The 13,124-nt window shown below is 48.4% G+C and overlaps 2 protein-coding genes across 2 annotated transcripts in view; both read right to left on the reverse strand.

Moving 5' to 3' along the window:
- The window catches only part of LOC135291747 (hydrocephalus-inducing protein homolog), a 28,696-nt gene extending 27,718 nt beyond the window's left edge, over positions 1–978 (reverse strand). Inside the window, exon 1 of the mRNA XM_064406013.1 lies at positions 842–978. The gene's annotated coding sequence lies outside the window, so the exon portion shown is untranslated. The remainder of the gene's footprint in view (positions 1–841) is intronic.
- Positions 702–12,889, reverse strand: LOC135291749 (hydrocephalus-inducing protein-like). Its single transcript, XM_064406015.1, has 6 exons — positions 12,589–12,889; positions 10,878–10,994; positions 9,470–9,592; positions 6,599–6,718; positions 4,130–4,264; positions 702–2,824 (listed from the first exon to the last, which is right to left on the reverse strand). Exons 2-6 carry the CDS (start codon positions 10,947–10,949, stop codon positions 2,783–2,785), a joined length of 492 nt encoding a protein of 163 aa, XP_064262085.1. The 5' UTR covers positions 10,950–10,994; positions 12,589–12,889; the 3' UTR covers positions 702–2,782.
- Positions 12,890–13,124: the final 235 nt, after the last annotated feature.

Below are 13,124 nucleotides of genomic sequence, written 5' to 3' on the forward strand. Positions count from 1 at the left end.
GCTCTGGGGAGTGCAAGTGACCTGGTCCACAGCAAACAGGGGCTTGCCATGGCAGTTTTGGCCCAGAACTTTTGGCCCAGCATTTTTCAGTTTTTGCATGGCAATTGGCACAAACAGGCTGAGCAGAAAGGGTGCAGCCACCCATCCTCCTTGTGTACTGGGCTGTGTCTTTTTGCTGGTTGTGAGGTGCTTGCCTTTTTTTTTTCCTTCTTTCTTTCTTTCTTCTCCCTGCTTTCCCCCACCCCTCAACCCTCAGCTATGGTTTACAAATGATGAAAAGCCAATGCTGCTGCTGCTGCCAGCAGGAGTGTAGGAACTCAAAGAGAAACCCCCGGGAAGGACGCAGCTGTCCAGGCTCCTGGCTGCAGGGAGGGTCTGAGCCTGGTGTTAATATCAGAGGACAGTGCACAAGACACCTGAGTGTGGTGTGAGCAGCTGAATGGTCTGCTCTGTCCAGTGGTAGAGCTTAAGGAAGAAGTGGAAAGACTGAGGAGTGTTAGGGAGAGTGAAACAGAAATAAACTGTTGTGGAGTTACACCTGTCCAACCCTCAGAGAAGCTCAGCAGGAGTCAGAGGAGCCCTGCCCTTCCTGGGATCAGGCAGAAGGAGGAGACCTAGTGACACGATCCATCCTAAGGACGTGATTCGTGAAGGTTCTTTTTCACTGATCTCAGGGTGCAAAAACTGTCACGACAAGGGGATTTGCAGTAAAATCAAAATACATGTACTTTTATTGAATAGCCATAGCAAAGATGTGTTAGAGAGAGAAGGGGAATGAAGAAAGGGAAAGGAATAAGGAAAAGAAAAAGAAGAGAGGGAGGGCAAGGAGGTATATAGCTACCAGACGTGCGGATGACAAAGTCCCTCGAAGTCCGGTCGACAAAGAGCCTGTCGTCTTCACGTCAGGGGAGATCTCCAAGGTATCAGTCAGCTCTAACCCTTTTTATAGTCCTTTTGAAATGGGGGAAGGGGACACATTTCAAAATAGTCTATTGATAAAGGGTACAAGGAGTCCATCAGTAGTCCATCAGGAGCAGGCGTCATCAGCAGCAGACGTCGTAGGCAAGAACCATTGTGTTCTCGGTCCAGTGGTCACTTGCAAAACTTGCTCCGGTCCCCACGCATGCCTTCCTTCACCCTACGGTAGGGATTTCAGTCTCAGTCCTTTTGGGAAGAAGAGGGGAGCTTTTCGGAGCTTTTCCATGTAGGGGTCGCATGTCTCAGTCCTTGAGGGGAGAGCCCTCTCCCATCTCAGTCCATCTGTCACGGTGGTTGATGTATGGTGAATGGAGGGTCTTTTAGTGGTGACCACCGAGAAGGTCCTTCCAGAGAGAAAGTCCAGCCAAGTCAGAAGGGTGGAGAAATTCCAGCAGCAGCGTTGCTAGGTGATGCAGGCGAAGGAGAGCACACTGCCCCTTCTTGGGTGCAGTGTTCCATGAGTTGTGCAAACACACCCATAGGCAATAATCTGGCTTGGTGGACCAGACAGACCTGGATTTTCAGAACAGGATCTTTCCTTTCCCTGGTGGTCTTGGTTTTCATGACGATCAAGAAGCAAAAATTAAGGGAAGTTTCGGACGGACATTTACACCTAGGAGACAGTGGGGAATGGAAGTGGGCCTCTACTGGGCAGATAATAAATTCCATCCTGAGCCCCATCACCTACCCAGGTGCCCTGACAGGACAGGTATGAGGCCCTGGCTCCAGAGGGTCAGGCAGATGACAGTAAAGAAAAAAATTCAGTCTGGAGAGTCTCCCAGCTGCACTTGGTCTGTCAGACAGAGCACAGCCTCAAGTATTGAGAAGAAAAGAAGGGTAGTGGTAGTAGGTGACTCCCTTCTAAGGGGAGCTGAGGGCCCTGTGTATTGACTGGATCCATTCCACAGGGCAATCTGCTGCCTCCCTGGCTCCAGGTACTGGATATCACCAGGAAATTCCCTAATGACTAAATGAACTTCATCTGTTCACCTTCATCTGTCTGGGCTACAGTGACCGGGAAATAATAGAGTTCTCAATATTTGGTGAAAAGAGAAGGGGATCAATAAAACTTCCACTCTGGCCTTCTGGAGGGCAGATTCGGCCTGTTGAAGAGACTGATTTGGAGAGTACCCTGGGAAACTGCCCTTAAAAACAAAGGGGTCCACGAAAGATGGACATGCTTCAAAAAAGAAGTCTGGAAGGCACAGGAACAGACTGTCCCTGTGTGCTGAAAGACAAGCTGACAGGGAAGACAACCAGCCTGGATGGGCAAGGAGCTTTTGAAGGAACTAAGGTAAAAAAAGAGGGCGTATCACCTTTGGAAAGAGGGTGAACTGTTTAAGGATGTTGCCAGGCCGTCTAGGAAGAAGATTAGAGAGAAAAAAGGCTAATTAGAACCTGAGAAAATCCAGTCATTGCAACCACATTTCCTTCCCAAAATGCCATCCTTGGTTGGAGCATAAATGGAACCGGAATGCTGAGTGCTGAGCTCCTGAAGCCTAGGGACACACACCCTGGTGCCAGGGATGGTTTACTTAGCCTGAACCATTCAGAAGCACCAACACTCCCCTGAGGCCACACGTCAGTTTTAGTCTTGGGCCATGTGTCCCACTGAAATGCATCTTCCAAACCAACCTCCTCTTCTCTTGTTTCTTATTTTGCTTAGCAGGAAAAGTCTTCCACTGGAAGTGGGGTGGGATGCTACTCCTGTTTTCGATGAACACGGTTGCATGGCTTGACATAGTGATGAAAGTCTTCTCAAACGCCACGAAATTTGTGCTCAACTCAGCATTGACAGCATTGTCTACAGCTTCTCCACGGAGGTTTGTGTGGATAGTTTCTTCACCTGGAACAAAGCACAGGGGAGTCTTGGCTCAGCTCACTGGCTGATGGAAGCACAAGTGTTAAACTGACTCAAAGCAGCAAAAATAGATGAGAAAACAGCTGCACCCAAAGAGCTCCTGCACCTCTGGCTTGGTGTAGAAACATCAGTTGGCTCAAAACTCCCCTCCAACTTTGCCTCTCCAACCAAGTCAGGAGGAGAACAGTGGTAACACTGCTAACATCGCTTTCTAGCATGCTGTTGGAAAGAGCCTCTCTTTGTTTCCCTGCAAGGCTTCCTCCCTTCCATGCCATGTCCTAAACCCTTCTGTATGAACAAGCCCCCAGATCACAACACTGACCACCCAGTTCCCAGCACTGAGATCAGACTTGCCAGGGCCTCAGCACCGGTGTTCAAACCTCCACACAAAAGAACCTTTGGCACGGAATGGGTGCCAGCTGACAGAGCAAGCACAGGCACAGGCATGAAGACAGAGGCACAGCAGTGTCACTGCCACAGGCTCTGGGCTCACAGCTCTGCCTGCAGCTTGGACCTGCCCTACACCAGCTACTGCAGGCAGGTGTCCAAGTCCCCTGCAGCTCCGCAACCTCCTGCTGACCAAGGGCACCCAGCAAAAAAAAAAAAAACTGGCAAAAACCTACTAAAAACCCGGCAAAATATTCAGAAAACACGCCAAAAACCTTCTAAAAACCCGCCAAAAACCTTCTAAAAACCCACCAAAACCCTTCTAAAAACCCAGCAACATCCTTCTACAAACCCGCCAAAAACCTTCTAAAAACCTGGCAACAGTGTGCCAGGCCGGGCTCATGGGCACAGCACATCCACTGCCCTGGCCCTGCAGCTGTACCATGCTCACTTGTGCTCTGCGACAGCACAGCTGCAAGGATGCAGAACACAGGCTGGGAAAAAGCACCGTCCTTGCTCCAGCCCAGGCTGAGGCAGGGAAGCTGTTGCCAGTCACGAAGGAGGAAAGCTCTCTGACCTCTTTGTTCCTCCAGTGTTTTCCATCATCATGAAACCCCTTCCACTGTACCTAGAGATGGCCCAACATCTATCAACACCCCCCTGTCATTTTCACTGTTCCCTGTGCATCTTTCCTTGGGAATGCTCAGGGATGTGCAGGGAGGGGAAGCAGAGCCTGTCAGGCCTGGCTGCAGTGCCTGGAAGCCTGTGCCAAGCTGGGACTGGCTGCAGGCTGCCTGCCCACAGCCTGGAGCCAAGCTCACAGCATGGAACGGGCTGAACCCAAAGTGCAGGGAAAACAGTGGCTTTGGAGAGAATTCTGTGTTTTGGCTCCTCCTGTCTCACCTTGTTCTCGTCAGGGATGAAGCGGATGCGCACAGGGACAGACGCGTCCGGCACCAGGAGACGGTAGGCATCGTTGGAGCCCATGACCTGGAAGTAAGGTGATCTCTCCATGGAGACCTTCACCGCATGAGGAAACTGCAGGAAAGACATGAAACAATGATTTTGCCACTTGTGGAAACAGGACACCTGTCCATGCCCTGGTGTCATCCCTTCTTGACCCCTTTTCCAAAGCACTTTCAGCTGTGCATGTACAGGCACACAATTAATGAAGGTGAACTCAAATTCCTTCTGTCTGGGTCCAGCATTTTGGTCAGGGCCAGTCGGGCAGTGCCTGCTGGGAAGGAAGGGCCAAGCACGTCAGCACCAGCAGGATGGAGACACAGCACCTGAACCAAGTCATCTGCACATTCAACAAGGCCAAAAAACCTGCTGGCTCCTGCCAGCACACAGCCATGCAGTCATGTTCCAGAGGGGGAATGTGCTACCTGAAAGCAAACCAGCACATTGTCCTGGGGGAAGGAAGAACTTCTAGTACATCAGGTTTGGCTAGGGACATTCTGGGGATACAGTCATGCAGGCAGACCAGCAAGAGAGGAGACCAAACGCTGTGGCCTTACTGGGAATAAAAGCAAACCTGGAAAGCAAACAAAGGAACACAGCAAGACAACCCCTAAAATAGGAGATGGCAAAGAGAATTTAAATGGGCAGTAAAGCAGCAAGGAAGAGTCATAAAACCATGAGAGCAATCAGCTTGTCAAAAGTGACAGAAACACAGACAGGCTGTGCCTATCACTATGGGCTTCAAAGGCATTTTCTGCCTGGAGAAACATGACCAGCAGTGATGCACAGTGTGGTTCCAAAACTGAAAGACAATTTTGGCTCTCCAGGGATTCTTGCTGCCTGTGCAGGCAAGCTGGGCTGCTGGGCATTCCTGCCTGCAGCCATCATGCCAGGTTCTGCCCTCTGGGATACACAGACACAGCAAACAAGCATTTTCTAGCACATAGATATCAACCCCCAAGCACTAAAAATGCTCTCCAAAAGTCTAAACCAGATGACTTTGACTCCCTCCTGTCTCTTCTCACCAGCCCACTCTTGGCACAAGCCTCTTTTTAGAAAATGTTTCCCTGACTGAAATTCCAATGGTCTCCATTTTCCTTTTTACATTGGAACACAACTGCTGACATTTTCAACTTTTCCCCTCAAAGCTCTCTTGGGAAACTGCAAAACAACCACAATTTCTACAAGTGAAGGTGAAAACCTCCAGGAGCACATGGCTTTGGATGTGCTGTGGTTCTCCAAAGGGAAAGCAGAGCACAGTGTTGCTTTTGGAAAAGCTGAGCAGAGCTGGATGAAGCTTAGCAGGAGCCTGAAGTGGCACCTAAAGGGCTCCCGCTGCTTCTGCTACGTCAGTCTGATTCCAGGGCTGTTTCAGAACACACCTCCTGCAGTGCCAATGCCATTAATGAAAAGTTATTCCAGCATAAAGTGCACAAGACTCAGCCCCTGAGCTTTGACTGTGAGCTGCACAAAGGGAGCCCAACAGGCTGAGAGAGGCAGAGGAGCCAAGATTAACCAAGGAGACACAGGATGTGGTAAACACTCAAGGCAAAGCACGAGAGCAGATAAGAACTGTACAGGCCTCAACATTGCTACCAATCCAGAGCTTTCAAGAGAAGGCACCTCCTTTGGGATAGATACCATCAACACATGGCCAAAGTCAGGGGACAATTCCCAGCACAGGAAGGTTTCCACAATCTTGCAGAATAAAGGTGCTGAGACATTTTCTTCTGGACATGCTGCAGCAGATACCTTGCTTTGCTGTACACTTTGGGAATTACAGCTCTCTCCTCTTCCAGCACAGTGTTAAAGCTCTGTAGAAACATAGGCCAGGGCACTGGGAATATTCCTCTGTCTGCTCTGGGGTGTCCTGACCCCCGAGGGAGCACTGACTTTGACCCTCATTCATGGAGACACTTCCCTAGATGTCAATATAGACTAGAATCCACAAAAGTGTGGAATAGATTATAGAGAGTAGTGTAGATGTATCACTTGCTGAGAAATTTAGGGTTTGGGACTTTTGTGGATAGAAGCAAGATGGAGGGCACAGAGTGTCATCCTGAGTTTCTTCTTCATGCTTCTTCTTCCTTCTCCTTCATGGGTTTGGGTGGCAGTGTGTAATTGGGCAGAAAAGTCCGCATTGCATGCTTCAGGGATCAGTTATTGGCTTAAAAGGGAAAATAATCCAGGTGTCCTTTCTTAATTGGATAGCTTAGTCTTAAAGACCTTGTAACAAGAGACTGTTAGCCATTTTGTGCCTTGCTAATGAAAAGCTGCCAAACTCATGGTTGTGAGACTGTTTTACTGATAAGAAACAATAAACACCTGAGTCTGACCATGAACTACCATCTCGAGTGCCTTCAATCCCGACCCAGAGAAATCGATAAAGCTCCATGTCCCAGCACTTACCTTGTCCACATTCATGAGAGACAGTGTCATTTCAGAGACATCATGAGTGTTGAAGTTCTGAAATATCACCTCTGGTGGGGAAATCTGCAACATGTTCTCCTTTGGGGGAGCTGACGGCAGCTGGAGAGGCGAGAGAGACCAGGGAGAGCTTCAGCTGCTGGGAGGAAGGGTCATGAAGGACAATCTTACACTGACCGCAGTGAAGTGCACACTCTGGAGGAGCACATCTGCCCAGCCCGCACTGGGCAAACAGTGGCTCACCCACCTATGCTCTGAGCTGATGGAGAGCTGCTGGGCCACACAGAGTAGGCTTGAGCCAAGCTGCTCTTTTGGCATGTATTTCTCCAGCTTTCATTCTCCACAATGCCAGGCAGCACTTACCTTAAGCACAGCCCTGTGCCCATGTGGTCACAGAGCTCTGGGGCACTGCCTGAACACTCATGGAGTAAGTAAAACCCATACATTTACATCAGACTCCATGGGAAACAATTTTGCGATGTCCTTCACTCTGACACAGGGAAACCGAGGCCCAGACAACTGCAAATACCTTTTTTTGATCTAGAACTTAGGCATCAGTAAGAAGAGAACAGTACCAGAGGAGGTGTGAGAGATGAGGTGATATTTGGCTGAAGCCAAAAGGTTATCAAGTTAAAGAATGAAAGCTGCTGATTCTCTGTGTTGTTTGTGGTTTGGATTTGTTCAGGTTGGTTTGTTGGGTGTTGCCGTGAGAGGAACAGGGTTGAAGACCTGACCAAAAGGAAGCAGGGTGAGAGGGGAGGGGACAGAAAAACTGGCGTTTGGAGGGAATGGAAGTTCCCAAGTACCCATCCAAAGGGAAAGGGGACAGAACAGCCCTCACTGGGTATAAAGGGGATAGAAAGATTGCCATTTTCTCAGAGGCTGTGTTTGTTCATCTCCAGGAGGAGCGAGACACGCCCGGCTCAGCTGAGTCGTTACTAATAAACAGTTTCCTTTTGCTTCAATGATTTTGTCCCCTTTAATTGTATTTAAAAGTGAGTGCGTTTCTAACAGAGGTAAAGGCAAAAATAAAGTAACACAGAAGTTAGGAAAAAGACAAATGAGGTGAATGCTGAATGAGGATAAGGTTCAGTTATTTTCTCAGCAACTTGGGTAAAAGTAGAGTTGGTACCTCCTTTCATGAGCTTTAAATGGGTGCTTTCTTGTAATTATTGCTACCTTACTTGATAACATTGTAGAGACATGTCTAGAATGACACAACAGCAGCAAATGCTTCTGGAGCAGAGACATTACTTGGAGAAAACTCTCCCCTTCTCCAGCCACACTGCTGTCACTCCAGAGACACCAGCCGGTCTCCTATGTGACTCCACGGCAGACACAGCCTGCTGAAGGGAGTGCCTGCAGCACACTGTCCCCCAGTTGTGCCCTTCCCTGAGGTGTTCCCAACACCCCTCTCCAAGGCAATCCTTAACCAGTGTGTTAAATGTCTCTTGCTGCCAATTCACTGCTCAACAGTGTGATAAATGAATGGGATTCGTGCTAACAATTGTACCTATATCAATATTTTAGAAAATATATGTTAAAAAGTAATAGAGGAAAAGGATATGTAATTAGTGTCACAAAACAGATGTTTTCAGATGTTCATGAGAAAATAGGAGACAGGATGTAGTGTGAGATAAGTAAAATCCCAAAACGGAATAGGCCTCGGGATAATTAAAGAATTGGCCTTGAAATGGACAAAATTCAGATGATTCCAGGTGTTTATGAAATAATAAGGCTTATTTTTGGAATATAATGCTGGCTTCTATAACACAAGACTTGGGGTGCATGTGCAGCCTGTGGGGTTGTTCAAAGGACACTGACGATGAGGAGAAGCCTTCATCGGAAGCGACCACTGAAAAGCCAAAAGACCCCTTGGAAACAAGCTGAGCATGCACTGTGCAGTACAGTGACATAGATTTCAAAAATTGAAAACAGGAGGAGATTTACAAAAAATTATTGATGAACATGTATTAGCATACAGTATATAAGTTGTGTTTGAGTTCTTTTCTCTTTTGTACGGGAGGCAGGGTGAGAAACCCCCCCATACCCTGATTGTACCCCAATCAGTTTTGCTTGTGCTTTATCCTAACCACTGCCAAATTATTTTGTATCTATTTGATTACATTTGATTGCATAATTTTATATAAAATTGCTGCTCAATTAAAATTGCTCCTAAATTCTAATTTTGTGGTTTATTAAATTAGACATATAGGACCTCATTCATAACAACAGCCCACCTCGGTCACCTACCCTTTTGGACTGTGCTTTATACTGAGTCAGTCCTGCCAGAAAAGCAGCTTTAAACACACCTGTAAGTAGACACTGATCCAGATAGAGCACATCCATTCCCCTCTGCCCAGGGTGAGTCCCCTGTACATCTGGCATCCTGCAAAATCTACAACCCCGCCAGGGTCCAACACATTGTTCCAGCCCAAAGCATTAATGCAATTAGTTTTGTTAAATCTGAAGTAATTACTGCAGGTCCTCGGCCTTCAAAGGCAACGCTGCCACTGTGGAGGGAATCCTGTGACCCCAAGCATTCGATGGTGACCACAGCAAAGCAAGAGGTGGCTCCTTCAGCAGGAGAATGACAAATGGAAATGTTGTGCCTTTGTGTCCCCAGCCTTCCCCCATTGTTTTAGCAATGGCAGCTACACTTAGGCAGCTTCAGCAGAGGTTATTTGTGTTGGCTTAGTGCACATCAGGACTCCCAGTCTACCACTGCCAACAGCTTGCAATGACAACAGCACCCGGACACTGAGGTATTTTGCTGGAGGCAAGCCTGTCACAAGCACACACCCTCTTCAAACTTCCCATCAAACAGAAAGGAAAAGAGCAGGAAAAGGCTACCTTTGGACCAGTCTCACTCAGGTCTACACACGGGCCAATTCTGGGCAGAAAACTTCCCCCAGTGCTGGCCTCCTTCTTCTTCGTGTTGACAAACTTGTCCCACAGGAACTTAGAGGGAAGCAGCTGAAAGGCAAAAATAAACCAGCTGGAGCCTCAGAGATGCCCTTGCTCAGAAAGGCATTTCTTGAACAAGTGGCACTGGTGAACAATTTGTGATCACATAGTCTAGGACAGTCCTGAAAGCCCTGGAAGTTACTTGCTGAAACACTTAGCATCAATAAATTAATAATACAGAGCACAATACACATCCTTCAACCACATGGCTCTGTGCCATTAGCTTCTCCGTGATTTGATGGGACATGTTTGGAGATTTCTGCTCTTTGGGCATTTGTTTCCTCTTTAGTTTCATTGGACTAAGGCAGTGACCTTTTCAGAGAGTGGGAAGGAGCTCTCAGAACTCCCCGAACTCCATCCCTGCACAACACTCAGAACTCACAGCAAGGAGATATCCCTGCTGGGTGAGTCCAAGAGAAGCAAGGGAATGTTGTACCAAGAGTGAGGTGCACAGGAATGTGTCCAAGTTTTCGTTCTCTCTGTTAATTAGCATTTGTTTTCTCTGTCTGGGCTCACAGACCCCTCCAGAGAAGAAAACAGAGGGGTCTCCTTGACAGAGCCTCAGCAGTGGGGCATCTTCAGCTAAGTGAGCTCCAGACAGCCAAGGGACCTTTGTGACTCCAGTGAGCACGTAAGAACTGTACAGGCCTCAACATTGCTACCAATCCAGAGCTTTCAAGAGAAGGCACCTCCTTTGGGATAGATACCATCAACACATGGCCAAAGTCAGGAGAGAATTCCCAGCACAGGAAGGTTTCCCCTATCTTGCAGAACAAAGGTGCTGAGACATTTTCTTCTGGACGTGCTGCAGCAGATACCTTGCTTTGCTGTACACTGTGTCTGCAGGGCTGGAGCTGTGCCCACCCAGGAGATGAGAGGGAACAGCTGGTTTGGGACCTCTTCTGGCTGGCACCAGCCCTGTCTCTCAAGGCTTTGGGCAGAGTTTGAGCTTCCCCCCACCACATGCCCAGGTGCCCAAGGGGAGGTGGGCCAGAGCAGCACAGTGTCCAGCCTGACAGAAGGAATTACTGTGACAAAGGGAAAGGGACAGAACAGGTGCTCAGGGCTTCAGCTGCACATTGGTTTAACTTGGCTCTGGTGGCACAGCCAGGTGAGACCCTGAAGCAACACACAGTTATCCCTACTGCACCAGGACAGCCCCCACCAACAGGAGCAGGGCACAAAGAGCTGGGGAGGGGCTCTGCAGCTTCACAGCGCTGCTGGACAACAGGGGCAGGGAGAGGACGGACAGCAGGGGAGTTTCCAGCCTTAACACAGCCCCAGTGTTACTTACAGTTAAAGACTTCAGCTTTTCCCTGGACAAAAGACGAGGTGTCGAGGTCTTCTCTGGGAATCCAGAAACCATTTTGAAGGGAGGATATCCCAGATGAGTGACAATGCCTCAACAAAACTGGAAGGAGCAACAATGGAACTCTGAAAATCCAGAACCCAATTCATGGCAGACTCAAGGCATATACTGCTGCTATTTTATATAATATTGAATATTATTTGAAAGTATATTTTATATAATATGAAATATATATTTTATATAATTTGAAAGTAACTAAGTGCTTGTTTGGTGTAAGTAGCTAGTAGGGTTAGGTCTCCAGTTGGACTTTATTTGAACTAGATGGCTATGTTGTGCAATTCAAAGATGGATCATACTGAAACCTGGAGCTGAAAATCTGAACATTAATAATAGTTACAACAGACAAAGCTGTATCTTAAATATTACTTAAAAATAGCTAGAGTGGACCTCCTCTCCTTTAGGCTAAAGCACCCCTGCTCTCTCAGCTGCTCCTCAGAGGACTCATGAGAGACTGGAATGTTATGGCTTAATGGCTTCAATACTGTTATAAAGGACTTTCTGCCCATTGTGACAACACTGGATAAAGAAGCTGAGACCACTGAAGCCCACCCCTCCCTGAAAATGCCTCCTGACAGGAACTTGGGACTGTGAGTTAAGCTGCCTAAGGGAACTTGAAACAAGACAAAGGTGACACTATTGTCCTGTTATCTCAGGCCTGGGGAGAAGTGAACAAGGCTGAGGAGAAAACCCTATCTACAACAAAGCCAAACCCAGCAGGTATCCTGAAAATCAGCTCTGTCTGGGTTCAGGCTGGGGAAGTCATAGCCACAGACTCATCTACTGAGGCCAGGTTTGCACACAAACCTCCCATCAAAGACCTCCACTGTGTCCCCAGAGCCATTTCTGAGGCCTTGCACCAGATGATTGCAGGGCATGCAAAGTAACAGAACAGATCTGAAAATCCAGAACTCAATTCATGGCAGACTCAAAGGATATACTGCTGCTAAAGATTTTCTATTATTTGAAAGTAGCAATAGACAGCCAAACTTGCCCCACCCCAGGGAGGTACCTGGGAGGTCCCACCTTGCCCAAATCTGCATTAATCCATTGGAATCTTACATTTTGCAATACCTCACCACAGACAAGACCAGAAGAGGATTTTATGGCATGTCGATGGGATCCATGGAATGGTGATATTTTTTACTTAATCTGTCTCTGTCACTCTCTTTCTTCCCCCTCTTCCCAACCCCCATCCCCCCCCTTCACTCCCCCCCCCCTTTTTCTATTCCTTTCGCTCTCTTCCTCACATTTACTGTTCCATAAAATCCAGACTAGTGACTTTGGCAAATTGCCTCGTTTGCACCTCAATTCAGAGGTCTCTCCCTAATAATTTTAATAACCAGATGATAACAACCCACGGAAACTTGAACAAAACTCATTCACCTTGAAGCAGTTTAAGCAATCACTGTAGGGAAAAAAAAGTATAGATGAGTACAGTTAGAAAATGTTGCATTTCTTCAGTGCAAAAAAAAAGCACAATCAGTAGACCACCTATTGTTCATCCACTCAGCTGTGCATGCCACTGAACTACTGCACCAGAAGACTGGCATTATCCCATCCTGTATTTCCCTTTGGCATTCTCTCTCAGAGTGCACATGAGACAAAACCAAAAAGTTCAACTTTAGTCAATCTTTACCTTCAAAGGAAATTCACGATCTATTCCAGAGGCCAATGCTCTGCACGCTCAGGAATCCTCTGCAGAGACCAATGCTCCGCGAATTGAGGACTCCTAGCAGAGGCCAATGCTCTGCACGTTCAGGATGTTGTTTGCAGAGGCCAATGCTCTGCACATTCAGGAATTCTCAGCGGGGCACAATGCTCCGCGAATTCAAAGGACTCGCTCGCAGAGACCAATGCTCCGCAAACAATTCACTTGGCGAATCGCCCAGTGTAGCTGCCTGTACGAGCCCAGGCTGCGCACACCCAGCCAGGGCCGCGTTCTCGGGCAACTGAGGCCGCGCCGCTGTCACAGACGCTGCCGCCCGCGCGGTTACCAGGCAACCGCGGCGCCCGAACGTCGGGGCCGGGCCGGGTTCCGGCGGGGCCGGGCGGGTTCCAGCGGGGCCGGGCGGGTTCGGACCGGGGCCGGGCCGGGGCCGGGCGGGTTCAGGCGGGGCCGGGCGGATTCCGGCGGGGCCGGCCGGATCCGGGCCGGGTTCCGGCGGGGCCGGG

The sequence above is a fragment of the Passer domesticus genome, unplaced genomic scaffold (assembly GCF_036417665.1).
Source record: "Passer domesticus isolate bPasDom1 unplaced genomic scaffold, bPasDom1.hap1 HAP1_SCAFFOLD_111, whole genome shotgun sequence".
NCBI lineage: Eukaryota > Metazoa > Chordata > Aves > Passeriformes > Passeridae > Passer > Passer domesticus.